The 27440-nt window shown below is 41.3% G+C and overlaps 2 protein-coding genes across 2 annotated transcripts in view; one reads left to right on the top strand and one right to left on the bottom strand.

Annotated features, from left to right (window-relative positions):
- The window catches only part of LOC119030960, a 33033-nt gene extending 11404 nt beyond the window's left edge, over positions 1-21629 (bottom strand). Inside the window, exons 1-2 of the mRNA XM_037118973.1 lie at positions 21489-21629; positions 21011-21118 (exon numbers count right to left, since the gene is read on the bottom strand). The gene's annotated coding sequence lies outside the window, so the exon portion shown is untranslated. The remainder of the gene's footprint in view (positions 1-21010; positions 21119-21488) is intronic.
- On the top strand, positions 183-27277 carry LOC119030957 (A disintegrin and metalloproteinase with thrombospondin motifs 2-like). The gene is made up of 25 exons (XM_037118964.1): positions 183-336; positions 2196-2686; positions 6852-7053; positions 11253-11359; positions 12424-12507; positions 12640-12723; positions 13657-13810; positions 14939-15044; positions 15928-16071; positions 16221-16353; positions 17043-17156; positions 17791-17936; positions 19303-19392; positions 19813-19895; positions 20347-20480; positions 21063-21186; positions 21484-21564; positions 21654-21817; positions 21921-22080; positions 22182-22314; positions 22599-22815; positions 24134-24263; positions 24365-24439; positions 25470-25635; positions 25800-27277. The coding sequence occupies exons 1-25, from the start codon at positions 249-251 to the stop codon at positions 26626-26628; spliced, it is 4239 nt and encodes a 1412-aa protein (XP_036974859.1). The 5' UTR covers positions 183-248; the 3' UTR covers positions 26629-27277.
- The last annotated feature ends 163 nt before the right edge of the window (positions 27278-27440 follow it).

Raw genomic sequence — 27440 nt, 5'->3', positions numbered from 1 at the left:
GCAGAGTACTTCTGTAGGTATACTGCTGCAGTATTAATGCCCTGTTGCTAAGAAAGAGACAGAGCAGTGAGTGGGTGGAGAGACAGACGAACACATGCAGGCAGACAGAGGGAGGAGATAATGAGACAGAGTGGAGGAGTGTCTGTTAGAGTGCTCAGTCTGCACACAGCAGCTCTCACTTAGTCCGCCTTGCTTCCTCTCTGTATCTGTATCTCTGTCGGCCAGCCTGTCTCTCTCTCTCTGTCAAAATGGACCAGTTGCATTATGGATTAATGATCATTGTGTTTCTTCTGCCGATGAACGGTTTACACTCAGTTTACATCACTGACAACACAGGTGAGACACACTGCTGCTGCAACCACACAAATAACTGCTGCATCTACTACTGATACTATCAATACCACAACTACCACTGCCACTGCTGCAGATACTGTTAGTAGCACTGTTAATGCTGTAGTTAATACCACAGCTGTTACTGTTAGTAATACATCACTGACAACTCAAGTAGGGGACACTGCTGCTGCAACTTTGCTACTAACTACTGCAACAATACTACTACTACTACTACTACTGCTGCTGTACTGCTACTGTTTTTACTACTAATACTTCTTCTACTACAAGCACTGGTATTGTTACTACTACTACTACTACTGTTACTACTGGCACTACTGTTACTCTGCTAAAAGTGAAAGTCACCTGTATGAATAGTACTTGAGTAAAAATCTTCAAGTATCTGCTATTTAACATACTTAAGTATCAATTCAGCTTTTATCCAGTGTTTTTTTTTTTTATATATATATCTGACTGCTGATAAAATAGAATAATGAGGTAACGAGTAACTAAATTTATCACATAAATGTAGTGGGTAAGATGTACAATATTTGACCCCAAAATATAGTAGAGTGGAAGAATGAATTTGGAGAAAAATAGAAATAGTCAACATTGTCCTTGAGCCAGTACTTAGTAAATGTACTTTGTTACATTCCATCACTATGTGTTACATGTGCCATGTTGTAGTGTTCAGAGGATGATGCACTAAAGGAATTAACTCAGTGATGTAAATAAGTTATTCATTTTTAAATTTTTGTTTTAATTCCTAATGTTGAGGTGTCTGCAGTAAGAATTATTTGATAACCAGTGGCCAATCAGAATTGAGTATTTACCTCAACAGTGGTTTAGTGTATTGTTAATACTTCCACTGCTTTACTACATGATCTCCTACTAACTGAATAGTAAGTACCTCCAGCCCTGCTGTTAATGTGAATGACATTAACACCTACTGCACTTTGTCTTATTCTTCTGTGGTTGTTGTTTCGCCCTCCCGGCTGTGACCTCTGACCTCTGCAGTGACGTCAAAACACTTGATTAACACAGACTGATCCATCACTGAGCACCTGACATTCTCCCAGTTCTCCCAGTGTACCCAGTTCAGCTCTCATAGTTGCAGCAGCAGATGGAAACTGGACAAAGGAACGTTCCTCTGTTCTGTCTCTGAGTCACGGAACTTTCCTCTCCACGTTTTTCCCATAAATCTCTGTGTTTATGTGTCTCTGGCGTTTGGGGAATGTGGACGATTCAGATCATATTTCATCATATCCTGAGTGTATGATCTGTGTGTGTGTGTGTGTGTGTGTGTGTGTGTGTGTGTGTGTGTGTGTGTGTGTGTGTGTGTTTGTGGGTGTGTGTGTCTGTATAGGTGTGACTTTTGACCTCCATGACCTTAGACAGAATGAGAACAGACTCCTGTCTTCTAAATCATCTGGGATATTGTTCACACACACGCGCATTTGATCTGAGATCAGCCTTAGCTCATGTCACATTGCAGAGGGAGGCTTGGTTCTGATTGGCTCTCAGTTCCAGATGTTACACGCTTTCTCTCTGTTTTTCTGGTTTTAACATTTTGCATTTAACATGTGGTGCATTTATTAATCCCTCCCACCAAACTGCGGTCACAATTTTAGACTTTTAAGCAAGTGTTTGCGGACTGTGTTTTTTTACTCCTCGTTGAGATTGAAAGTGAAAACAGAACTCTGACATACTTTTTCAGAAAAAGAAAAAGAAGAAAGCCTTGTTGAAAATATATCACTGACATTTATAAAAGCTAAAATAAGATCCGGTGAGATCACAGTGTCATCACTGGAAAGAAGTCTGGCGAGTGGAAAAACACAAAACTTACTTTAATAATTCTTTCTCAGATTCTCTCAAACAGGTCCTGTCAGAGTTTGATGTCGTCCGTCCAATCAGGACCAACTCAAAAGGGCATATCCTGTCAGCGTCAGCCTCCACCAACCACCTGCACCAACGCAAAAGACACGCCCACTCTGCACAGGACACGCTCACTGATATAAAAAATATCAGAAGCAAAAGACAGACTCAAACAGACATCTTAGACCAGACCCCGCCCATAGATGTGTCAACACCCAGCCAGAACGGACACAGCGAGAGAGGGCAGGGTTACAGGGATGAGGAGGGGGAGCTTTTCTACAATGTGACTGTGTTCGGACAGGAGCTCCACCTGCAGCTGCGTCCCAACTCACGTCTCGTTGCCCCCAGCGCCACCATGGAGTGGTGGGAGGAGTCAGGACAGAAATACTCCCAGCCAATACGAGACACAGACTGCTTTTACACAGGAGAGGTGTCGAACATGGAGGACACGTCCGTCGCCATCAGCAACTGTGACGGACTGGTAAGTGTCATCTGATGATGGTTGATTTTTCTCTCTTTCACTCACCTTCATGAATACCTCCCCTGTGATGAATACTCCCCTGTGATCAGTCCCTCCTCATCATCCCCCTGTCTCACTCCCTCCTGGTCACTCCCCCCTGGTCACTCCCTTCAATTACCCCCTCCTGATCAAGCCGTTCTCATCACTTCCTACTGGTCTCTCCCTATTGGCGGCTCCGTCCTCGTCACTAGCCCCATTCACACTGCCGTTTGCATGCAGGGATCCTGCGCCAATTCTCCGCCTCCTCCTCTGTGTGAAAGTTTCAGATGCAGCTAAGGGTGAAATTTTGCTCCAGTGCCGATCCGCCTCTGGAGGTAGTGTCAGGGCCATATTACAAGGGTTTGGAGCACAAGGGGCGTAAGTGACATTTTCAAAATTTTAAAGGAGAGCTAAAACAAACTTTTCATTGACTGTAATTACTTGATTAAAAACAACGTACTTGAGCAATCTAGACTTTTAGAGAGATTAGGCTTCATAGAATCCATATTTTAAAGAATTATTTTTTTTCCAGCTCAGTGCACTTACGCCTATTTCGCTCCAAACTCAATTTACCATTTTACCATTTTACCATTTGATAGAGATCATCAAGACCTTTAAAATGATGTATAAAACTTATTTTCACCCAAGATGTCACTTACGCCCCTTGTGCTCCAAACCCCGGCGGCACGGAGCGGGGACGTGTTGATCGTACAGTCTGACAACTGCACAGGTCCTTCACTCAACTAAATAAAGAGAAATGTCCCCCAAAGCTACAGCAAACAACACCAAACAAAAGCAACATAGTAACTGTAACTGTCTTTGGCAACTTACATGAGGGAAATAAATACCACAGCTGTGTGTGGAGAAGCGTCTGTCCTCCTGTCTGTCCTCCTGTCTGTCCTACCTACTCTTTGTCACATTTCTGCCTGAAAAGCAGCCTGCAACAACTGTCACCGGCAAAAAAACTTTAACTCATCGAGTGATTGTGATGAAAATAAATCACAGCGACCGTCAGCCCTCTGGACCGAGACTTCAGTGAACTTTCCCCCGTAAAACAACCTCCGTCCCCGCGTGTGAGTCAGACAGCTTCCAGTTTACAGATGGCGATTATTTAATTATGTAATTTAGAGTGAAAAACGTAACTTTGTCACTTTCTAGGATGTTTGGTGGGTCAGGATCTCGATCACTACACATTATAATAGCATCCATATGATTATAAACTGTCCACGGGTTTGGATTGACAGGCGGGACACTGGGGAAACACCTTGAAAACACACCGGCCTCATCATCATGATGTGTACCGTCACGCCTCTTTAAGAGCTGCAGCATCGGATTTCTGTGTGAATTACACAGCAGTTCATCTTAAAGACGGTGATGCTTCGCTCTGTGTAAATGACCACTGGCAGAGAATTGGCGAACCCTCGCTTTGCAGTGTTACTGTGTAAAAAGGGCTACTCACTCCTAAGTGCTCTCCTTACCAATCACTTTCCCCTCATTACTCTCCGCTAACTCCCTCCTGGTCAGTCCCTCCCAGTCACTCCCTCTTGGTCACGCCCTCCTCATCACTCCCTTCTCCTATACTCTCTCCTGATCACTCCCTCCCCATGGTTATCCTTTGAACTCCTTCCTGGTCACTCCTTACTCATCACTCTCTCCCCTCACTGCCTCCTGGCCACTCCTTGCTACTCACTACACCCTGGTATCTCCCTCCTCACACTCTCTCCTTTCAACTCGCCCCTTATTACTCTCTCCTGATCATTCCCTTCTCTAACTCCCTCCTGGTCACTCCCTCCTGGTCACTCCCTCCCTACATTCACTCCATCCAATCTCTTCTCTGACTCTCTTTTGACCCCCTCCTTTATCACTCCCCCCTTGTCAATCCCTAACTCACCCTCCTCTCTCACTCCCTCCTCGTCACTCACTTCTCTTACTCCCTCCTGGTCACTCCCTCATACTCTCCCCCCTCACTCCCCCACTGGTCACTCCCTCCTACTCACTATGTCTTGGTCACTCCCTCCTTGTCACTCTCTCCCCTCACTCCCTCCTGGTTACTCCCTCCTACTCACTACATCCTGGTCACTCTCTTCTCACTATGGCCTGGTCACTCCCTCCTCACACTCTCTCCTCTCAACTCCCTCCTAATCACATAATAATGTCTTAAATGTAAATTGAGAGGCAAAACACAGTGTTATTCATCTCATGAATAAACTTAGATTAAGTTTATAAATGATCTTCTGATTTTATGCAAAATGTAATGCTGTGCAGCCTGCAAAATAACAGAACCAGTGAATTCAGCAAACAATGTAAACAAATGTCTTACTATAAATGTGCATCCCTTAATTCCATCATCAGTTCACCTGCAGATATCTTAAGAACGCTGTGTGTTTGCAGCTCTGAAGTGAGTTCTTTATGAATGCCAGTTTAACATTGTATTTGTACTTTTTTATAATTTACATAAAACATATAATTTATAATTTATAATTTACATAAAACAAAAATTGTATATAATTATAAAGATATAAACATATTAGAATGGAAACATCCTCAAATCTTTACATTATCTTCAGCATCATCCTCTTTTAAGAAGCTGCTGATGGAGCAGATGTTTTGACAACTGCTGGTATTTTTTGAGCCTTTTGACTTTCCATATAAGCTGACATATGAGCAGCTGAAACCACAGAGGGAGTTCAACACTCAAAAAAAGTGCAGCATGATGAGAATATTTTTACTGAGCTCAAAGCCACACAAGAAAAATGTTTGGGTTAAAACAGCGGAAAAGTGTCGCTGCTGCAGCTTTCATTCACTTTAATTGGTGATAAATGTCTCATCACACAAAAAAGGACCATTTTTATGTTAAAGGATCAACAACAACATCAATAATATCACAATCAATTAGCTTGTAAAACAAAACAAATAAAGATAGAGAAGTTAGTTAAAGTCAGCAGGAAGTAGGAGGGAAGCAAGTCGATTCATGTGAGACTGAAAAGATTTCAGGCTGCAGACAAAAAAAAAACACTGTTTAACATGAAGAACTGAGCCTGCTTTAACTCGCTGAACTCTGTCTGACTGTGTCTCAGTTTATCGTTACTTCTTGCAGCGTGAGCTGAGCCGCTTGATTAAAGCCAGATGTGAAGGAAAGAAGAGCGGCGTTTAAAGGGAGAAAGACGAAAAGGAAAGAAATGGAAAGAGGGAAAGAAAAGAAAGGAATATTTTCCTGCTGCAACCGCTGATGTAACTTAAGGCAGGAACCACTGATGGTGGACAAAATAAGAGAATGTCTAGGCACATTGAACAGAATTAATCCATTTGTGTTGAAATGGTGACGTTCGGTCATTAATGATGCTGCAGGATTATTATGTAGAGATCTTCAATTGAAGAGGGAAACTACTGACTTACATTAAAATAATGCTGACTCACACTGAAACAATGCTGACTCACACTGAAACAATGCTGACTCACACTGAAATAATGCAGATTCACACTTGAATTCTGCTAACTCACAATGAAATAACACTGACTCAGATTTGAAATAATGCTGACTCATTGAAATAATGCAGACTCACAATGAATTAATGCTGACTCACAATGCAATAACGCTGACTCTTAAATAATGCTTATTCAGACGCAAATAATGCTTTCACACAGAAATAATGCTAACTCACTTAAATAATGCTGACTTATATTTCAAATAATGCTGACTCACACTTTGATAATGTTGACTCACACGTCAGTAATGCTGACTCACATTTCAAATAATGCTGACTCACAATTAAATACTGCTGACTTGGGGCACTATTTAGCTCACTTGGTAGAGTGGGCCTCCTATATACAGAGGCTTTGTCCTTGGAGCTGAGGTTCGAATCCTGATCTGGGGCCCTTTGCTTCTTGTTACTCCACCTCTTGCTCTCATCTTGTTTCCTGCCTAGTCTTCAGCTGTACTATCAAAAAAGCCTTACAAATGCACTAACTCTGACTCATGCTCAAAAATTGTTAACTCTGATTTCAATACACTTAGACACATTTAAATCTGAACAACAGTAAATGAAACAGTAGATTTATGGAAAATGAAACAGTAAATGAAACAGTGGATGAAATATTAGATCATACATAAGATTAAACAGTAGATGACAGCTCTCTGTGTCTCCAGGCCGGGATGATCCGAATGGGTCAGGAGGATTTTTTTATCGAGCCATGGGATCGACCAAGGTCAGAAAGTGAAGAACAAGGAGAGGAGGAGGAGGAAGGAGGAAGACAACACATTGTTTATCGCTCTTCAGCCATCATCAAGAAACAACAGGCTGTCAATCAATCTGAAGCTGTCAATCAAACTGCAGATGACTTCCTTCGTGGTAAGAAAATAAGTGATGGAACGTAACAGAGTACATTTACTTAATACAATTTTAAGGCACTTGTACTTTCCTTGACCATCTCCATTTTTCCATTTTCATATTCCCACTCCACTACATTTTAGGCAAATCACATACTTATCCCTACATTTATTTGTAACTTTAGCTAGTAAATTTGCTTCAAATTTGTTTGATTGGTAATGAAAAAAAAAAAAAAAAATCAGAAAACTGCTGAAAATCGGATTCCATAATCGCATACAGTGACCAAATTGTATACAGTATACACATACACATGAATATATGAATAATTTAGTTATATGTACTTTTTTTATACTTGAGTACATATCAAATACTTTTACTCAAGTATAACTTTTGGTTACTTTTTACAACACTGACATCAGGGTTTTCACAATCAATCCTTCAGCAATCACACACACACTATCTTCAGGGACTACTTCTCTATCTGAATGCCGTAGAACAATATGGAATATGAATTTGTGTTTAGTTATATTAATAAAATGTGGTTTTGTAGGTCCGTCCCTCACATGACATAATAAAGAGGTAAAATCAAGTGATAAACAAAAGCAGAAACAGTTTTTAGCTCCTGCTATGTTGTTTCTGTAGAAGGAAAGAATCAAACTGAAAACAGAGAAATTGTTCCAGGAAGCTTGGCAGACGCAATGGGAGCTTCACAACACACACACACACACACACACACACACACACACACAAACACTCAGCCAGCTGCAACGTGGCAGAGCGAGGTTCAGAGTTTTGGAGGTTTCGGAGGTTTTGGACTCAGAGTTGACAGATAGTTCAGCTCCTGATTCGCTCGTCCTCTCAGTCACTGACTACTCAAATCTGTTTGTCTTCAAAGCAGCATCAGCCAATGAGGAGCAAGTTTTTGTTCACCTCAGTTAAACCCATCCTGAGCCTCCGGCAGAACAGCGTGACCTCAGAGTGTCTGTTACTGATCGCTTATGTCATTTCCCTCACAACAGATTCAACAGATGTTTTTATGAGCATTTAAAGTAACCAGTATTTGGGTTTCAAACACAAAACAGACAGTAACAACATACATTTTTACACAAGTTTTGTAACAAAAAAAGGATAAAAATGTCAGCGTATAACACACATTTTTATTAGACTTTAATTACCCTGTAGAGAACATGCACAAACCTCAAGAGTTGCACGTCAGGACTTCTTTGTTGCTAGTAAAAAAAAAAAAAAAAAAGGGACAATAACTTTACAAGGAGCACGATCCAGAGTGCTATGATCACTTAATCTGCTTATTTTCTTTTTGGCAGGACAATGTGGTATATATTTGTTTTTTAAAAAAATACAATAAAACATGGTTATTCTTCTTAAAATGTCAGATAAATGCAAGTATCTCTTAAAATTCTTCTCCAATTATGAAAATATGACAACAGTATTAAATATTGACTGGCTTTGTTCCTTCTTGCATACAGCTACTAGCATTTAATCCTTCTTACTAGTTGGTGAAATAAACCTGCTGAGGCTTATATATATATATATATATATATATATATATATATATATATATATATATATATATATATATATATATATATATATATATATATATATATATATATTATTACATTCCAGTGGATGTTGGATGTTAAACCTCCGATCAGCTTACTTACATTTATGGTTTACAGAATAAAGCAACATTGCACGGTGAGCAACGATCACATGTAGACGAAAATCTGACTCAGAGAAACAGAAACAGCATTCTTGTTCTTGTTTGTATTCAGGAGGTTTACTAGACAACAGTACATTGACCTGCATGTTTAATCTCAGTGAAAACATCTTCAACATCTGACTGGTCTGTGTTAAAGTAAACAGTCAGTCCTGCAGCCACAATATTCATGTTTGGCCTCACGGGATGAGTTTCTCCATCAAAGCTGTAGAGCTAAACCCTGTCTCAGTTACTCTCTCACAGACAACAGGGGTAGTGATGGATCATAAGATGGATTTCCTTCAAAAATCTCAAATCAAACCATTTTAAAGGGATACTCCGGTGTAAGTTTAATCCATGGTCTAACACACTGTAACACCGAGTTTGACCCCCCCTCGAGAGATCAAGTTTGCAGACCGCTAGCTTACATAGTTTTGGCACGATAACAATACATTGCAGTATATGCCTCCAGCAAGAAACCACCATCAAAAAGCCACAAATAATGCTCAGAACAGCACCAAACATCAGCAAACAGTACAAATAGGGTCGCATAGTTCGAGGCATTAATGCTGGCTCAGCTGGATTGCTATTGTAAAGTGAGCATAACTCACCACTCTCCTGCAGCAGCTTCCTGTTGTGGAGAAGTCCTGCGAGACGAAGACCAAGTGCAGTAGAGTTCCACAGCTCAAGGATGAAAATGTATGATTACTAATTCATGGAAATGCAATCAAAATCAATGTGTCTTGCCTACCAACTTATAACAGTTATTATTGAGAGTGGACAGGGAAAAGAACTGAATTTAGCATTTCTAACTGCACTCTGTAATCGACTTGTAGGGACTTCCCCACAACAGGAAGCTACGGCAGGAGAGTGGTGAGTTGTGTTCACTTTACAATGGAAATCCGGCTAAGCAAGCAGACGTACGACACCTCGAACTATGTGCTGTGACTCTATTTGTACTGTTGCTTAAGTTTGGTGCTGTTCTGAGCATTATTTGTGGCTTTTTGATGGCAGTTTCTTGCTGGAGGCATATACTGCAATGTATTGCTATCATGCGGTCATTTCTGAGGTTGCTAAAACTACGTAAGCTAGCGGTCTGCAAACTCGATCTCTCGAGGGGGGGTCTTACTCGGTGTCACGCTGTGTTAGACCATGGATTAAATTTACACCAGAATATCCCTTAAAAGTCTTTATTTAAGGTCATTTTTGGAATACAATAGAATAACAAACTAATGGGGAAACAATTAGTTCAAACTTAAAGTTGAACGTTTGAATTATTTATAATTGTATTTCTCTTCCAACAGTTTCATACTGAGGCTGTGATGAACACTGCAGCCTTCAGGAGATGTTAGCATGGGTAGTTTCATTTTGTTTCCTTGATTGGCCATTGAAAACCCAGATTTTCTCCAACATCTGGCAACACAGCATGACCTCAACTCTGGTAGCACTTAGTATATCTAAAATGACTTTGATGCAGAGATTTGTTCTGGTTCATGCTCACTGGCACACCTACATCTGTTCCTGTCTGTCCTCGGATTACCGATGATTCAGCTAGTTTTAAACTGATGTACCTTCTATATAATAGGCAAGAACACACAAGGATAGTGGTCACTAGAGAATATAACGCTTTTTCCAAAACTTATTTTGTGGAAAATCATAGTTATTGATAACACCTAAGACTCATTAGAGTCATGTGAAAGTCATTTAAATCACGAGTGTCATTAGATTCACCTCAGAGTCCTGAGAGTCATTACAGTCACCTGACAACCATTTGCATCACTTGATAGTTGTTGATGACATCTTATAGTCTATAAGGCCATCTTAGAGTCTTTAGAGTCATCTGAGAGTTGTAAAAGTCGCCTGAGGATCTCTGAGGTCACCTGAAAGTCACTGAAGTCACCTGAGATTCTGTGAGGTCACCTGAATGTTGTTGACGTCACATGAGAGTCGTTTTGTTTATTTGACGGTCTCTAAGGTCATCCAAGTGTTGTTGGAGTCACCTTAGAATCATTATGGATAACCTGTCACCTGAGAGTCACTAAAATCACCTAAGAGTTATTGTGGTCATGCAACAATCGTTGGAGTCACTCTAAGATCTTTGAGGTCGCATGAGAGTTGGTACAGTCACCTGAGAGTCATTAAGTTCCCCTGAGTGTTTTTGAGGTCACCTGAGAGATGTTGAGCCCATCTAAGAGTTGTTAGAGTCACCTGAATGTCTTTGAGGTCACCTGAGAATAGTTGATGTTATCTGGGAGTCAATAAAGTTACCTGAGTATATCTGAGCTCACTTGAGAGTCCTCAGAGTCACATGAGAATTTTTAAGTCACCAGATTGTTGCTGGACTCAAGTTAGAGTTGTTGGAGTCACCTTAGAGTCAGTGAGGTCAGTGTTTTGACATGTACATGTATGTCAATGTCAAACAAGCTAAAAAAAGAGAGAGAGACCTGTGCATATGAATGACTTTCATGATTACTGAGACATTTCTTTTGGTTGTCTCCAGGTCCTCTTTTGGGCTCCCTGTTGTTGAACCAGAATGAGATGTTGTCAAGATCAGGCTCAGGTCGACGACGGCGTTACATTGAAGAGGCTGAGCTCTTTAACATTGAGGTGAAGGAAATAATTTGATGAGCTGTGATCCATATAGAGTTTACTTAAAGTGAAACTCTCGCCAAAATGCAATCTAGGCTTTTTCGTGAATGTACCTGAGTCAAACCTTCGTGTAAAAACTTAATTAAGACAAAAGAGACACTTTTAAGATTTACCGCATTTTCGTTTTCGGGTCAAGCTCATTTTAAACGGGAGAGCTAGGGGCAAATTTTGGATAGCATCAAAATCGCTATTTTTACTTTGCTCGTAGTATCACCAGGGTCTCTACACATGAACACGTGCATTGAGAACATAGTTTGTGTACACAGTTTACTGAAAAGAACGTTTTTGAACAACTCACCTTAGTAGTAGCTTGTTCCGGTCGTAGACGTCATGGCAGCCGAGAAGTATCGTTCTGAGAATCCAGTGTAACATGGACAAGAGTTAAGGTGGAACACTACTGTCATCCAGCAACAACTATCCACACGATAACTCACTTGACTTTTCCGGCTTTTGATTTCAGTATTGTTTCTTATATTAGGCTCCTTTTTCAACTTCAAGGTCAATATTGTTTTTCGCTAACGACAAAACAACAAATTATCCGCACAGCTTTAGGTGCGGTCCACCTTAACTCTCCTCCATGTTTTGTTGCATTCGGAAATCGATGCCTCTCGGCTGCCATGACAACTGGGAGCAGAACAAGCTACTACTAATGTGAGTTGTTAAAAAACGTTCTTTTTAGCAAACTCTGTGTGCACAAACACAAAACATGTTCTCAATGCTCGTGTTCATGTGTAGAGACCCTGGTGATACTACGTGCAAAGTTTCATGTTGTGTCGAGCCTTCTTAGTGTTTTAAAAATAACAGTTTTGATGCTATTGTAAATTTGCCCATAGGTTTCCCGTTTAAAATGAGCTTGACCCAAAAATGAAAATACAGTAAATCTTAGAAGTGCCTCTTTCATTGTAATTATGCTTTTACAGGTTTGACTCAGGTACATTCACAAAAAAGCCTAGATTGTATTTTGGCGAGAGTTTCACTTTAACTTTTTAACTAATCTCAAAGTTATGTTTTTCTTCCTGCAGGTTCTGTTAGCTGTGGATTATTCTGTTCTTCTTTTCCATGGCCGAGACCACATTCAGAAATATCTACTGACACTCATGAACATTGTAAGTGGAAACACATATTTTTATTTCAGTGGCAGATGGATTTTCCAGAATTTAGAATGGATGGTCAGATTAAGTGATATTTTATATTCTATTATGAATATTTCAGCACTTTTCTCTCTTTATCTGTTCCAGGTTAATGAGATCTATCAAGATCATTCTCTTGGTGCCAACATCAATGTAGTTCTGGTCAGAATCATCATGTTGTCTCCATCAAAGGTACTAAACCCCTCTTTCAAAGCTAACAAAGTTTTATAGTGTCTATAAATGAACATCAGTTGTCTAGTTGTTTTAATATGTTACTCAGCAAGGACACCTTTTCTTTTTAAGTTCCATCTGTTGTCAGGGTAGAAGTTTTCAATAAATGCAGTGGAAACTTAATCTTGTCTCATCCACGGCTTTGTGGGGCCCCCCTACCACAGGCCAACAAAGTCAGTGCTGTTTGACCTCAGCTTTTGTTTCGGTCTAAACCCATTAAGTAACCAGACATTGTTCAGCTTCGTCTACCTTTCGACAGAGCTCCCACAGCAAGCAAGATTGCATTGTTAATCTTGATTTCATAACTAGCTCTTTCAGGAAAAAAACTCCCGCACACCAGTCACTTCACTTGCAGTTAAGTTCAATGACATCATTCAGACATTCATCAGGTATTCTTGGTAATGTAATGTAAGTGTGCAGCAGTTTTATTCCTGACTTTTTTCAGCCCCTCCTACTCACCTGTTGATCCTCAGGTATTCAAATGTTGTATGCTATAACTAGCTCTGTGAAAGTTTCAATTTAAAATCTAGATGATAAGAGGTTCAGGGAAGTGTTGTTGCAGATGTTTAACAAGAGAGCCACTATTTCTATTTCCCACCTTGCTTTTAAATTATCAGGTTTCACTGCTTTGGTGAGCTCTATTATCTGATCTCCCTGGGTTCATAACTCGTTACTTTTTAGGGTTAGGGTTTTATTTTATTCCAAAATATTATTTGTATAGTTTTTGTGGTAAGTTTATGTACTGTATGATGTCCATCCATGGCACGTTTGCATGCTTAACACAACAGAGGACAAAATAAATTCCAAAAGAAAAAGTGCAACCGCACACAATGATATCAATAATATCAAACAGTGCCTTAACTAACAGTAAATGCAAAATGGTCTCTCCATCAGTCCCTGGACATGGTCTCTGTTGGGAATCCGCAGAAGAGTTTGGAGAATGTTTGTGGATGGTCGTATCTCCAGCAGAGGGAACAGAGTCATGCCGAGCAGCACGACCACACCATCTACCTGACCAGGCAGGAGTTCGGTCCCTCCGGCATGCAGGGTACTACTGCTAATACCTCCACTAATACTGCAAGTACTACTAGTAACACCATTTACCTGACTAGGCAAGATTCTGGCTCCTTCGGCATGCAATGTACTACTTTGAATAGCACTACTAATACTACAAGTACTAATAGTAACACCATCTACCTGACCAGGCTAGGATTTGGTCCCTCCAAAATGCAAGGTACTGCTGCTAATCCCTCCATTAATCCTACAAGTATTATGAGTAACACCATCTACCTGGCCAGCTTGAAGTTCAGTCTCTCTGGCACGCAAAGTACTTCTGCCAATTCCACCACCAAAACTGCAAGTACTACTAGTCACACCATTTACACAATCGGGCAAAAGTTTGGTCCCTCTGGCATGCAAGATACTTCTACTGATAACGCCCCTAATGCTACAAGTAAGGGTAATAGTAGTAACACCATCGTTCTGAGAGGCTAGACCCTTCAGCATACAAGGGACTACAAGAGGCAAGAGTTCTGACAGCCCTGCACCCAACGGACTACTTCTAACAAATCCACTAATGGGAGTAGTAATACCATCTACCCTACCCTCCGGCATGCAAAGTATTACAGCTAATATTACTACTAGTACTTCAACTACTACTATTAATAACATCTCCATCATCAGACTGGAGTATGGTCCCTCTTGTATGCAAACCACTAAGGATTATATGACAAGTACCACTAGTAACATCATCTACATGACCAGGCAAGCACTCCTACCCTCTGGCATGCAAGGTACCACTACTAATACCTCCACTAATACTACAGGTACTAGTATTCACACCATCAACCTGACCAGGCAGGGGTTCCGACCCTTCAGCATGCAAGACACAACAGCTATCATCACTAATACTTCAAGTAGCAATAGTAACCCCATCTACATGATCAGGCTGGAGTTTGGCCCCTCTGCCATTCAAGGCACTAATTTTACCATTAAAACGTAAGGGACTACAAGTAACACTACCTACCTGATACGGTGTGAGTTTTCCCTCTCTGGCAGGCAGGGTACTACTGCTAAAATTGCCACTAATACTACAAATACTGCTACTAATACCACCTGCCTGACATGCCCAGACCTCTTACACCTGACCAAAGAACTTTTGATTTTTTTTCTGCAGGTTATGCTCCTGTTACAGGAATGTGTCACCTGCATCGGAGTTGTGTTCTCGTCTTTGAGGACGGTTTTTCCTCAGCCTTCGTAGCTGCCCATGAAACAGGACATGTGTGAGACACACAGACACTACAACTTAATGCAAATGTGTTGGCAGTCCTCATAATCATGAAACAATTTCACATTTCTACAAAATGCACATTCTAAATAAAAAAACATTTAAAACAACATCAAAATGACTCCCAGGTGTAAAGATGATAACAGAATGTAGAGCCATTAGTGACTCTCAGGTGTCCAGGTATATGACAATATGACTCCCAGATGTGCACATAGAGACCATAATGACTCCCAGGGGTCCATATAGATATGATCAAGACACCCAGGTGTCTATGTAGAGATGATGATTGACTCCTAGGTGTCCATGTAGAGACAAAAACAAATTCCAGGTGTCCAGGTAAAAATGGTAATGACTCCCAGGTGTCTGCATGGAGGATCATGACTCCCAGGTGATTATGTAGAGATGATAGTTGACTCCCAAGCGTCCACATAGAGAATGTAATGACTCAGTCCCAGTAGAGATATTAATGACTCCACATCCACATAGAGATGATAATGACCAACTCCCAGGTGTCTGAGTAGAAAGGGTAGAGATAGTACTGACGTCCAGTTTGTCCAAACAAATCCCAGGTGTTCAGACAAAGAAAATAATTACTCCTGGGTGTCCACTTAAAGACGATAATGGCCCCCAGGTTTCTAAGTAGAAAAGGAAACAGGCTCAGATTTGTCCACGAAGAGACGATACTGAACTGCAGCTTTCCACATAGAGACGACAAAGGCCATCCAAGTGTCCACATGGAAACCATATCAGACTCACCTTTGTCATTATGACAATGCATAGAAATCTTCCAAGATTCAATACTGTATTACCCTCTCTAGGTGCTGTAGCTGACTGGAATTTGCTGTTATTTCTCTTTATTGTCTTTATGTCTGTCTCAGGTTAGGGATGGAGCATGATGGTGAGGCTAATGACTGTGAGGAAGATGTGCCATTGGGCAGCATCATGTCTCCGCGAGTTCAGGCCACCTTCCATCGATATCACTGGTCTCGGTGCAGTTGGATGGAGCTGCACAAGTACCTTCAGTGAGTACTTCGTGCACTACTACCAGTATACTTACTATATACAACAGAACCACTGAACTATGTCTGACTGTAACATGAGTATTTTTTGCCCTAATTCCAAATCAGGCATCACCTGAACCAATCACACATCTGTCTCTCTCTCTCTTTAGTACCTATGATTGTCTCCGTGATGACCCATTCAACCATGATTGGCCAGCTCTGCCTCAGTTGCCAGGGTTTCAGTACTCCATGGACCAACAGTGTCGCTTTGACTTCGGACCAGGATACAGTCTCTGTACTGCAGTATGTCCGTCTGTTTTTTTTCACACATATTACATAGTACATTATGAAATAGGACTGCAAGTTATAAAAATAAACCTTACAGGGATGTCAGAAAACTATGTAAATGTCAGTTTGAGGATGAAAAGTCCTCCAAAGGAACACTTCAAGCAGGAGCTAAATGTTTGAGTTTTTCAGTGTTTTAGTAAGACTGATGTGTGCTGATGTGACCTCCTGATGTGTTTTTTGGGTTGGAGGCCAACACCACATCTGGTCAGGATGTTAACTGAGAACCGTTTGATGACATCACACAGAAAACCTCCCCAGGAGGACTATTTAAACTAACACATAAGATCAAATGTAGTCAGTCTTTAATCACATGAAGTCTGTTCTGGGAATTTCCATTGCAACATGATGATGAAATTAAATTGTTTTCTCCCCCAGTTCTGATTATCATGTTTGGTTTGAATTTATCTATTTTTCACAGTTTTTTTTTTCAGTTTGGCCCTGATTGTTTCCCCTCTGGCTCAGATTTAAGAAGTCAGGCTCTGATGTTTTATGAAGATTTAAAACACATTTTTACTTTCTGTTTCTGCAATTTGAATGAGGGGCATTTTTCTTGCTGCTTGTCTGTGTTTTGGGATGATGTTTATGATTTATTTTTGTATCTTGAGATATTCTGTGTAGCTTTATTTATTTGTATTTGTTTCTAGTACGCAACCATTGACCCTTGTAAACAGCTGTGGTGCAGTGACTATAACAACCCGTTCTACTGTAAGACCAAGAAAGGTCCGCCACTGGACGGGACAAAGTGTGGACCAGGGAAGGTGAGGACACATTCGGGTCATCGTTTGTTTAATTGTCTAATTTATCCCAAACAGGTTTTTGTGGTCAGACATCAGCAGGTTGATGTCAGCGAAAACATTCCTGATGTTGTCAGTTTGTGAAAGAGAAAACAATGTTTCTTTAGCCAAACAAAAGAGATACATGACATTTTATTCGTGAGAGGAGGTCAGTAAATTATTTGATTGCCAAGCAAGCTGCTCCTCTCCGAGGATAAATATGAATTCACCATTTTGGCTCAAACTGAAATGTGTCAGTGACTATGTATGTCAGCAGTTATTTACTTCCTTTGGTTTATGATCAAATATCTGCAGAGCTAATACTATTCCTGTTAGCCTCAGCTGTATTTTTTGGTTACTGCTAATGTTAGCATGCTAACAATCTAGACTCAGCATGTTAGCATTGTCACTGTGAACATGTTAGCATGCTGATGTTAGCATTTAGCACATAGCACTGCTGTGCAAAGCAGCGTTGCTAGCATGGCTGTACACTGCTAGTCTGGGTCACAGCTATTTTCAGCTTCTACCAGTCTTTATGCTAAGCTAGGCTAACAAGTGCTGAATCCAGCTCTTGTCTCATCTTCCTTTACATCTCCATGATAGCTGTCTCTTGTTGCAGCACTGTTTCAAAGGTTTCTGCATGAAGTTGACCCCTGACATGCTAAGACAAGATGGCAGCTGGGGAACATGGAGTCCATATGGCAGCTGTTCCAGGACCTGCGGGGGAGGGGTCAGGTTTCGGGCCAGGCGCTGTGACAATCCAGCGTGAGTAAGCTGTAAATCATCAGTAGCCCCATTCACACTGCCGGCTCAATGCAGGGATCCTGCGCCAATTCTCCGCCTCCTTCTTTGTGTGAAAGTCTCAGAGGCGGCAAGGATTGAAATTTCGCTCTGGTGCTGATATGTCTCTGGAGGTAGTATCAGAGGTGCAGCATTGGTAAGCCAGTGTGAATGGATAAGCTGGCGGCGCAGGGGCGTGTCGGTCTGACAGTCTGGTAACTACACAGGTTGTGCTGCCGTTAAAGTTTAGTCGGCATGATAGAATATAAGTTAAAAGTTCATAAACAAGCTAAGGTTAAAAGGTTAAAAACATATTTTATTTACATTGACCTTTAGTGTTGTACACTGCCATCTACTGGTCAGTTTTAATCCAGCAGTCAAGCAGACACATTTTTCAGTTGAGCAGCTAAACAAGTCAGTGCTGGAGTGTATTCCTGCTGGGTGTTTTTTCTACATGCTTCTGCCTTGGAGACTATTTGTCTGTAAGTACAATGTCTTTAAGTAGAGGTATGTTAAGGATGTTTTGTGTTATTAGTAGGTTTCAGACATTTTCTGTCGTTTTAGTTTGAACATGTTTTGCTAGTAGTAAGCTAACATTCGGTGTGACATAGACATGTGTGTGGACATACATAATGCTGTATATATTGTTGTTTATGTGCTAATATGTGTTCACATTTCTGTAATGTTTCAGTTTTACAAAAAAAAAGAACAAAGGAGATTCAGAGAACAGTAAACTACAAGAAAAGTCAAGCCTTGTCTGTTTATTGGAGGATCTCTCAGTGTTAACTGGCTGTCTAGCTTTGCAACAAGAAACGCGCTGCAAGGGCAGTACACAGGTCCTTCACTCAACTAAATAAAGAGAAATGTCCCACAAAGCAAAGTTACATGACCAAACAAAAGAAACGTAGGGACTGTGTCTGTCTTTGACAACGTAATTGAGGAAAAATATAGTGCAGTTATAGGTGGATAAGTGTCTGTCCTCCCGCCTGTCCCGCTGACTTTTCGTCACATTTCTGCCCGAAAAACAGCATCCAAATGATTATAAACCATCAGCCAGTACATGTTTAGATTAACTGGAGGACACTGGGGAAACACTTTGAAGAAAACACAGAGACGTCATCATCATGACATGTACTGCCACACCTCTTTAGGAGCCGCTGCGCCAGCTTGCTGTGTGAATTACACACCAGTTCATCAAAACGCAGTAGTTGCTTGGCTCTGCGTGAACTAAAAACGGCAGAGAATTTGTGAACCGCTGCTGCGATATTAACACGGCATCTGTGTGAAAAGGGCTAGTGATGTCACACATGAGACGCACCAATCAAAGAGACTAACCTGTTGCTTTTCTCAGTCCAGCCAATGGCGGGCGCACCTGCTTCGGAAACAGTTATGAGTTCCAGCTGTGCAGCAAAGAAGAGTGTCCACCACTGACTGACTTCAGGTCAGTAGATCTAGTGTCCAATCTTTTCAACTGGAGGCAGATTAGGGGCATGTATTGTCATAAATGTGTTGTAGTGTGGTGTGTTGTGTTGTGTTAGGTTGTGTTGTGGTGGGTTGTGTTTGTACGTTTTTTGTTACGTGTCATGTTGAGGTGTGTAATGTTGAGTTGTGTTGTGCTGTTTTGTGTTGTGTTGTCTTGTGTTGTGTTATTGTTGTGCCTGTCATTTTATGTTATGTTTAAGTTTGTTGTGTTGAGTTGTGTTATGTTTGTACTGCTGTGTTGTGTTGAGCTGTGCTTACTAGTATAGGGTCATAATGTTGTGTGATGTGTTGTGTTATCCAAGTTGCGTTGAGTTGTAGTGTGTTGTGTTGTGTTGTTACGTGTTTCTGTTGGTTTATATATGTTGATTTTCTTTTTCAGGGAGGATCAGTGTAAAATCTGGAATCCATTTTATGAACATGAAGGAAGAAAACATCACTGGCTGCCATACCAACACCCTGACCGTAAATACACACATTAAAATACACACATAAAACACACAAACAACCTTATCATAAATACACACATAATTTGTGAAACACAAATTTTAACACATATTTACATATGTGTTTTTCATATGATACACATTAAACAGACACAGACACCCTGAGCATTACACACACAGAGCAGAGAGGGAACTTTAATCTAATCTGTAAGTTTGGAAAAAATGTGTGTGTGCGTTTCAGTGTGTGCGTGTGTGTGTGTGTGTGTGTGTGTGTTCATATGTTAAACTCATCAGTCAGGAATCTGTTATTGGAAGGAAACTTGTGGCCTCTCCTCTCACTTTAACTCTTTAATGTCTGAAAATATTTTGATTTCCATTTCTTTAAACTCTCAATGTTCCACTTCAAATGTTCCACCTTGCGTAGCTTTGACAATGCTGTCTTGGATCATAACATTTCTGTGTGTTTGCAGCTGATGAACGCTGTCGTCTGTACTGTCAGTCAAACGAAACAGCCGCGGTGGTTTCCATGAACAGAATGGTGCATGACGGGACGCCCTGTTCCTACAGTGATGGCCATAGTGTCTGCGTCCGAGGAGAGTGTGAGGTCTTTATTTAGTTTCTCAACTTCTTAAGCCTATGTTATTGTATTAATGTAATTTTATTGCACAAGATATGTATTGTAACACCTAAATTACATTATTTATAGACCTTAAAGGAACATTCAACCAAAAATGAAAACTCTCATTTCTATTGGTATATCCCCGCTCCCATGTTGATGGAAAGGCAAGTAAAAAATGGTCCATGAAAAAATTCTGGAGCTTCACAGCAAAACAGCGTTCCAAAATTCTCCTCAAACACAGGAAGGGAATGGGTACTTGTTTTAAATTGTAAAAAAAAAAACAATGTTAATTAAGAACATAAGATGACTCCAAGTCACTTCAGACTGGAGAGCCCAGAGATCCCAAACTAATAAATAGGGTGCAAATGTTAGTTACACACCGTTTTAAAATCGGAATATTCACTGTAGCTGCTGAGCTAAAAGAGTTAGTGCATCCTGTCCGAAATGGGAGCAGAAGCCAGTTTTTAGAGTTTCACCAAGTGAATGTTAGGAAGAGTTGCACCAGCACACTTTACCTTATCTTCAAACTAAAAACTTCTTCTCCCTGTTTCTTCTCTCCCATTGTAGCATGTAGGTTGTGATGGACAGATCGCTTCAGACATGCAGGAGGATCGATGTGGTGTCTGTGGAGGAGATAACTCCAGCTGTAAAATCATCAAAGGAAACTTCACCCGCAGCACCAAGAAACAAGGTCTCTGAAAAACATCTCATCAGAAGAGATACTTCAGGTTCCTGAAGTTTTGTGTCAGACTGAAACATGGTCCATTCAAATATTGGAGCTCTTTTAAGCTCATTGAGTACAAAACTGTTGAACAGAAAGTTGATGTTCTGTGAATGAAAAAGTGAAGATCGGTTCTCCGAAATTGTTATTACACAAGTATTTAAGCCGGTCCTGCCATGCAATAGACAATGGTGGGGACTGGCAGTATTCATTGCTGACCGAATAATGGTCAATGAACAATCAATGATTACTCTTCCAATGACCTAGGTTACCTGAAGATCCTGGAGATCCCCAAAGGAGCCCGACACCTGTTGATCCAGGAATTCAAAGGGACTCCTCACATCCTGGGTAAGAGAAAGGGGGAGGACCTTGTTTTGTCCAACTTGAAGAACTCAGCCCACCACTAAAAATCGAATTTTCATTGTTTCCTGCTCCAGCGGTGAAGAACCAGGACACGGGTCACCTCTTCCTCAATGGTGAAGACGAGCTCCCAGAAACCCGAGTGGTGATTGAGAAGGGTGTGATGTGGCAGTACAGCAACACGGAGGAGAAGGAGTCCATCCAGACCACAGGTCCACTGAAGTATGGAGTCCTGCTCATGGTCAGTCTGTCAGCAAGACAAACCAAGTCCAACATGCTGACATAGCACCTCAATAGAGTCTAAATTGGAGAAACAACTGCCTACCTATGTTTCTGCCTGTTAGGTGCATTCCCATGGAGACTCAAAGGTGACGGTGTCTTACAAGTACATCATCCAGGATGGTCTCCGGTCCTCGCTTGAGTCCAACCTATTGCACGAGGACGGCATCTTCTACGAATGGGCGCTGAAGAAGTGGTCCCACTGCTCGAAACCCTGCGGAGGAGGTTTGAACTCTTTCGCTTGTTATCAGCATGCTAGTTTGCTATATTATGTGGTTTCCAGGGTAACGGCTGCATGGTGTTTAACACTGTTTTCTGGTTGCTAGGGAAACAGTACACGCGATTCGGCTGCAGGAGGAAGGCTGATGGTAAAATGGTTCACAGGATGTTCTGCTCCAGCATTAATAAACCGAGAGCTATTAGCCGCAGCTGCAACTCCAACGCCTGCAGTTCCCCACGGTAACGAACTACAAGTTGCCAGGCTAACACACTACAGTTCCCCAAAGGTGGTTATGTTCTTACACCAAATTTAATGAATGTTAAACCTCTTTCAATTGGAATGGTTCACATTACAAAATGGCAAGATATATATACAGATATGCATTCAAATGACTCACACAACCTTACACTCCTGTTAAGGGGAAACCCTATTAGCTACAAAAAATGGTTATGGGGAGGTAAAATGTCAGTGTACCTCATCTCCAATAAGAGAGCATTGAAAACCTATTGTTCTACTGCCTTAGCTGGGTGACCGGGGAGTGGGAGGACTGCAGCGCCTCCTGTGGCCAGACCGGGTGGCAGCGTCGCTGGGTGAGCTGCCAGCAGACTTCCAGCACGGGGCAGCAGCAACAGAAGCGTTCGGTGCACAGCAAACTCTGTGGCGAGGACCGTCCAGAGGGAAAACAAACCTGCAACCGCTTCCCCTGTCCTGCTTCCTGGCGATCTGGGCCCTGGACCCCGGTATGAACAGTGAAACCAGGAGACTATTCACAAAGTCACAACATTATCTTACCACTAGGCTCCAAAATTTCTACCTCCACTTTCTCTCCGGACTACTGCCGCCACCTTTTCTCTGGACTGTCTCTTTGTCATTTCTTTGTGGACTACCTCTAACTTCCCTCATTCTTGACTACCTCTTTGTTCGTTCTGGACAACCCCTAGCTTTTTTCTTGCTGGACTACCCGTAATACCTTTCTTCCTGGACTGTCTGTAACTTCATTCATTCTGGCCTACCTGTAACGTCCTTCTTTCTGGACTACTTTTTCCTGCTTCTTTTCAGATTACCTCTAGATTTCTCTTTCTAGTTACCTCAAACTTCCTTCGATCTTGACTACCTACACATCACTCCTTTTATATTACATTTAACTTCCTTCTTTCTGGGCTGCCTCTTCTTTCTTTCTGGACTACCTCTAAATTGCATCCTTTTGGACTACCTCTTCTGTTGTTCTGGGTTACCTCTAATTACGTCATTCTGGACTACTTTTCCCTTCTTTTTTCCAGACTACCTCTAGATTTCTCTTTCTAGTTACCTTGAACTTCCTTCTTTATGACAACCACTTCTGTATGCAAGGTCTAAATTCTGTCCCTCCGAATGACCTCTAAATTCTTTCTTTCTGTGACTTCCTTCTTTCTGGACTAGTTTTCCCTTCCTCCTCTTCCTCCTCTCCTACTTCTAAATTTCTCTATCTAGTTACCTTGAACTTCCTTCTTCCTGACTAACTTTTCAGTATTTCTCAACTACTTCTGTTTTCTTTCTTTCTGGAATACCCCTATCATCTGTTTTTCTTGACAATGTCTAACTTCTTTTTCTCTGAACTACCTGTAACTCACAGTAACTATTGTCTTTTTTAATTAAGTATAACTGTAATTTCTGTTTTTGAATTTCTTCTGGACTACCATTACTTTCCTCTTTCTGGACTGCCTCTGACACTTATTTTTGGACTACCTTTTCTGTTTTTCTGGATTAGCTCTAACGTCTTATTTCTGGACTAGCTGTAATGTCCTTCTTTTTGGATAACCTCTAACTTCCTTTTTTCTGGACTACCTGTAACTTTCGCCTTTCTGGACTAACTCTAATTTCTCTCTCTCCAGACTACTTCTTACTTTATTTTTCTTTACTATCTATTATCTCTAACTTTTTTTCTTTCTGGACTACCTGATGCTTTTCTTTCTTTACATCCTCTTACTTCTGTCTGGACTGCAACCTGTCACAGCTAGCATGTGTGTAATAATAGATCGCTAACTGATCAAAATATGATTGACATCGTTATGTTTATAGTGTTCAGTGTCATGTGGAAATGGGACTCAGGAGCGCCAGGTTGCGTGTTCAAGTTCCGAGGGTTCAGCTCGAAACTGCAGTGAGCCCCGACCGATCACAACACGCACCTGCCAGGCCCCGCCCTGTAGTGGTAGGCATTGACCAATCACTGTTATACCTTTCTGAAAGTAAGGGAGGGATGTTGTGAGTCATAGTTTGTGTGTAGCTGACTGTGTTTGTCTCTCCCTGCAGGTGACCCGAAGAACGCCATCGTTCAGTGGCTGTCCCGGTCCAACACAGACTTCCCAGCACCAAAGATCCCCTCCAGTAAAACACACAGACTCTTCCTACTCCTCTCTTTGTGCCTGATTTCCCAGACTCCCCTGCATGCTTCTTTTCTTTCTCCTTCTGCTGTTTCTGCAAATTTGTCTGCTCTTACGCTTCTTCCTCCACTTACTGCTCCTCTTTCTCCTCAATTCCCACCTTTCTCATCTTAAAGCAAAACTCTCACCAAAATGCAACCTAGGCTTTTTTTTTGTGAATGTATCCGAGTCAAACCTTTGTGTAAATGCATAATTATGACGAAAGAGGCACTTTTTAGATTCACCATATTTTCATTTTCGGGTCAAACTCATTTCCAATGGGAGTGCTATGGGCACTACTATGATAGCATCAAAATCGCTATTTTTAAAACACTAAGAAGGCTCGACACAACATGAATCTTTGCTCGTAGTATCACCAGGGTCTCTACATATGAACAGAAGCTTTGAGTTTTATATTATTTATATTATAGAATTTTATATAACAAAACCTCGGTTGCAAAATAACCTGGTTTTGTGTGGACAGGGCCTTAGTTCCATATAAATGCACTGACGATTTGTTGTTGTGTTGTTAGCGAAAAACAATATTGACCTTGAAGTTGAGAACGGAGCCAATACTAAAATCAAAAGCCGTAAAAGTCACATGATATATCACGTTGCATTGTTACCGAAAGACAGTAAAGTTCCACCTTTACTCGTCCATGTTACGTTGCATTCTGAGAATGATACTTCTCGGCTGCCATGACAGCGGCTCTAGCGGAACAAGCAACTGCTAACTGCTTTGTCGTAAATTATGCTTTTACACAGGTCTGACTCAGGTACATTCACAAAAAAGCCTAGGTTGCATTTTGGCAAGAGTTTTGCTTTAACTCAGGTTTTTTTCATGTAGGATGAGACAGCAGACGTTTTCAAGATTGGTTGTATTCTTCTGTGATGGACTATGATTTTTACTGATTCTGCAGTTCTGCTGAACTCACTGATCACCTATTCCCCTTGGTGGTTGAACTTCATTGACGGAACCTTTTCTCTGTCTCCAGGGCAGCGCTGTCGTGCTGACCGCTCAGTGTTCTGCCGGATGGAGGTGTTGAGTCGGTACTGCTCCATTCCTGGATACCGTCAGATGTGCTGCAAGTCCTGCAGCGAGGGAAACATCAGCACCTTCAGCAACTTTAGCAGCACAAATCCCCCGACCTCCAGTACCAGGTCAGAGTAAGAGCATCCTGAAACATTTTATTTTCAGCTAACCCTTTCAGCATTTAGATATATGCAGCATTTAGGGAAATAATTTTAGATCTGACACCAAGGCTTCAAGGGTATTAAACTCTCCTGATCTGATGTCACTGATCTTTCTTCTTTTTGTTTCATAGTTCCTGGAGTTTAACCACAGAGACGATGACTTTATTATCCACCTTCTCTTGGTCTGGAGTCAGTGAAATAATGACTACCCCACCACCAAGCTTCACTGTAACTCCGACCCCCACCAGCAGGAGCCCTACCGACTTTGTTTACGTGGAGTATGACGATTATGATGATTATTCATCATACGAGGATCCTTCTGTTCCCTCTGCAACTCCTGATATCATTCCAACAACAACTACTACAACTGCTACTACTACTACTACTACTAGTACTACTACTACTACTACTACCACTACTACTACAAGACGTGCAAGAAGAACTGCTCCACCTCATTTATTCAAGAGGAAAACTACCACTACCGCAATGCCCCCTGCTACAGTTCCCATGGCATATGCTGAGGGTCAAGGTCCCACACTGACGCCGGTTATGACGTCTGCCGTTCCAGAGTTCCCCACCTCACCGTCAGCTGATCCTGATGACGTCATCATCGCCACATCATCACCAAACAGAACATCAGAAAGTGGGAACCTTCAAACTGAAATGAATCTGACAGGAACTGAACCAACACCACCAGCGTCTTCATCGTCGCTCTTCTTCCCTCTCCCTAAAAAGGAAAACAACTCAGTGGATGAGGTCCCGTATCGGATTGTGGGATTGGACAGTGATATCCCCAGGGGACATCAGAACTACTTTGTGCCGCGGATGCCACCATTCCGCGAGCGAACACAAAACAAACGCATCCAGCAGCTCCTTAATGAGAAACGGCGTCAGGATCTTCTAAAGAGAGCCGCCAGGAGTAGAGATGGCAGGACTGAAAGGAAACATGTTGGATTATAAAGATTAGTCTACAATCGTTTAAGTTTTATTGTTCACTCATGATGCCGCATGTGCAGCTTGCTCACTTTGCGCTAATGCTTACGAACTCTTAACGAGAAACAGAAACAGACTGCAGAGCCGACTGCCAAAACAAATGTGTTATGAGGATGTTCTACCAACTTCTCAACTTTCAACTTCATGTTTTTTTTAAAGTTTACAGTCATGTTCTCCATGCAGCAAAATTAGCTGTGCTTGAATCTAGAATAAAGTATCCTGAATTCTTGACTTGATTCTTAAAGGTGCTATTTAAAAGAAAATTTGATTTTTGAGTCTAATGCCCAATTCATCAAAAAGTGCCACTTTGGGATTGTAGGACAGGTTGGCTGTCATCTCTAAGGGTCAGTTTTTGCTTGTTGGGAAGTTGGGAAGCCCAGAGCACTATTATTTGACATGAAATTTCAGAAAAGTTCAGAATAAGACTCAAAATCAACTTTTCTTACTAATGGTGTCTATAAAGGTTAACGATGCAAGATCAGAAGGTGGAAACGTTCGCTTCATTGTTCTTCCCAAAAAAAATTGTTCTGGTTTTCAGTTGTTGGTTTTTATATTCATGATTTTTGTACAAAAGAATCCTGTTTCTAAATAAAGTCTCATTCACCTGCTGATGTCATCAAGATGTCATACACACCTGTTAACCCTGAAAGCAACAACTCCAACATTTAGTGAAATCCTCCTTTGCGCTTTTGTGTTAAGAAAATAAAAGTTCAGCTTAATATGGCTCGCATTAAACTAAAGCTGTTCAGCTTAGTCTGGCACTGATAATTGAAACAGGG

Source organism: Acanthopagrus latus, chromosome 13 (assembly GCF_904848185.1).
Source record: "Acanthopagrus latus isolate v.2019 chromosome 13, fAcaLat1.1, whole genome shotgun sequence".
Lineage (NCBI taxonomy): Eukaryota > Metazoa > Chordata > Actinopteri > Spariformes > Sparidae > Acanthopagrus > Acanthopagrus latus.
Note: the sequence above shows the minus strand (reverse complement) of the source record. Positions and strands in the feature narration are given on the sequence as shown.

What these genes read in the sequence shown, in the direction of transcription:
- LOC119030957 (XM_037118964.1), top strand. Translation starts at nt 249, where the DNA reads ATGGACCAGTTGCATTATGGATTAATGATCATTGTGTTTCTTCTGCCG. An exon ending in TGCAGATGACTTCCTTCGTG is followed by an intron (nt 7,054 to 11,252) that starts GTAAGAAAATAA and finishes GGTTGTCTCCAG; the next exon opens with GTCCTCTTTTGGGCTCCCTG. An exon ending in CCCCCGACCTCCAGTACCAG is followed by an intron (nt 25,636 to 25,799) that starts GTCAGAGTAAGA and finishes TTTGTTTCATAG; the next exon opens with TTCCTGGAGTTTAACCACAG.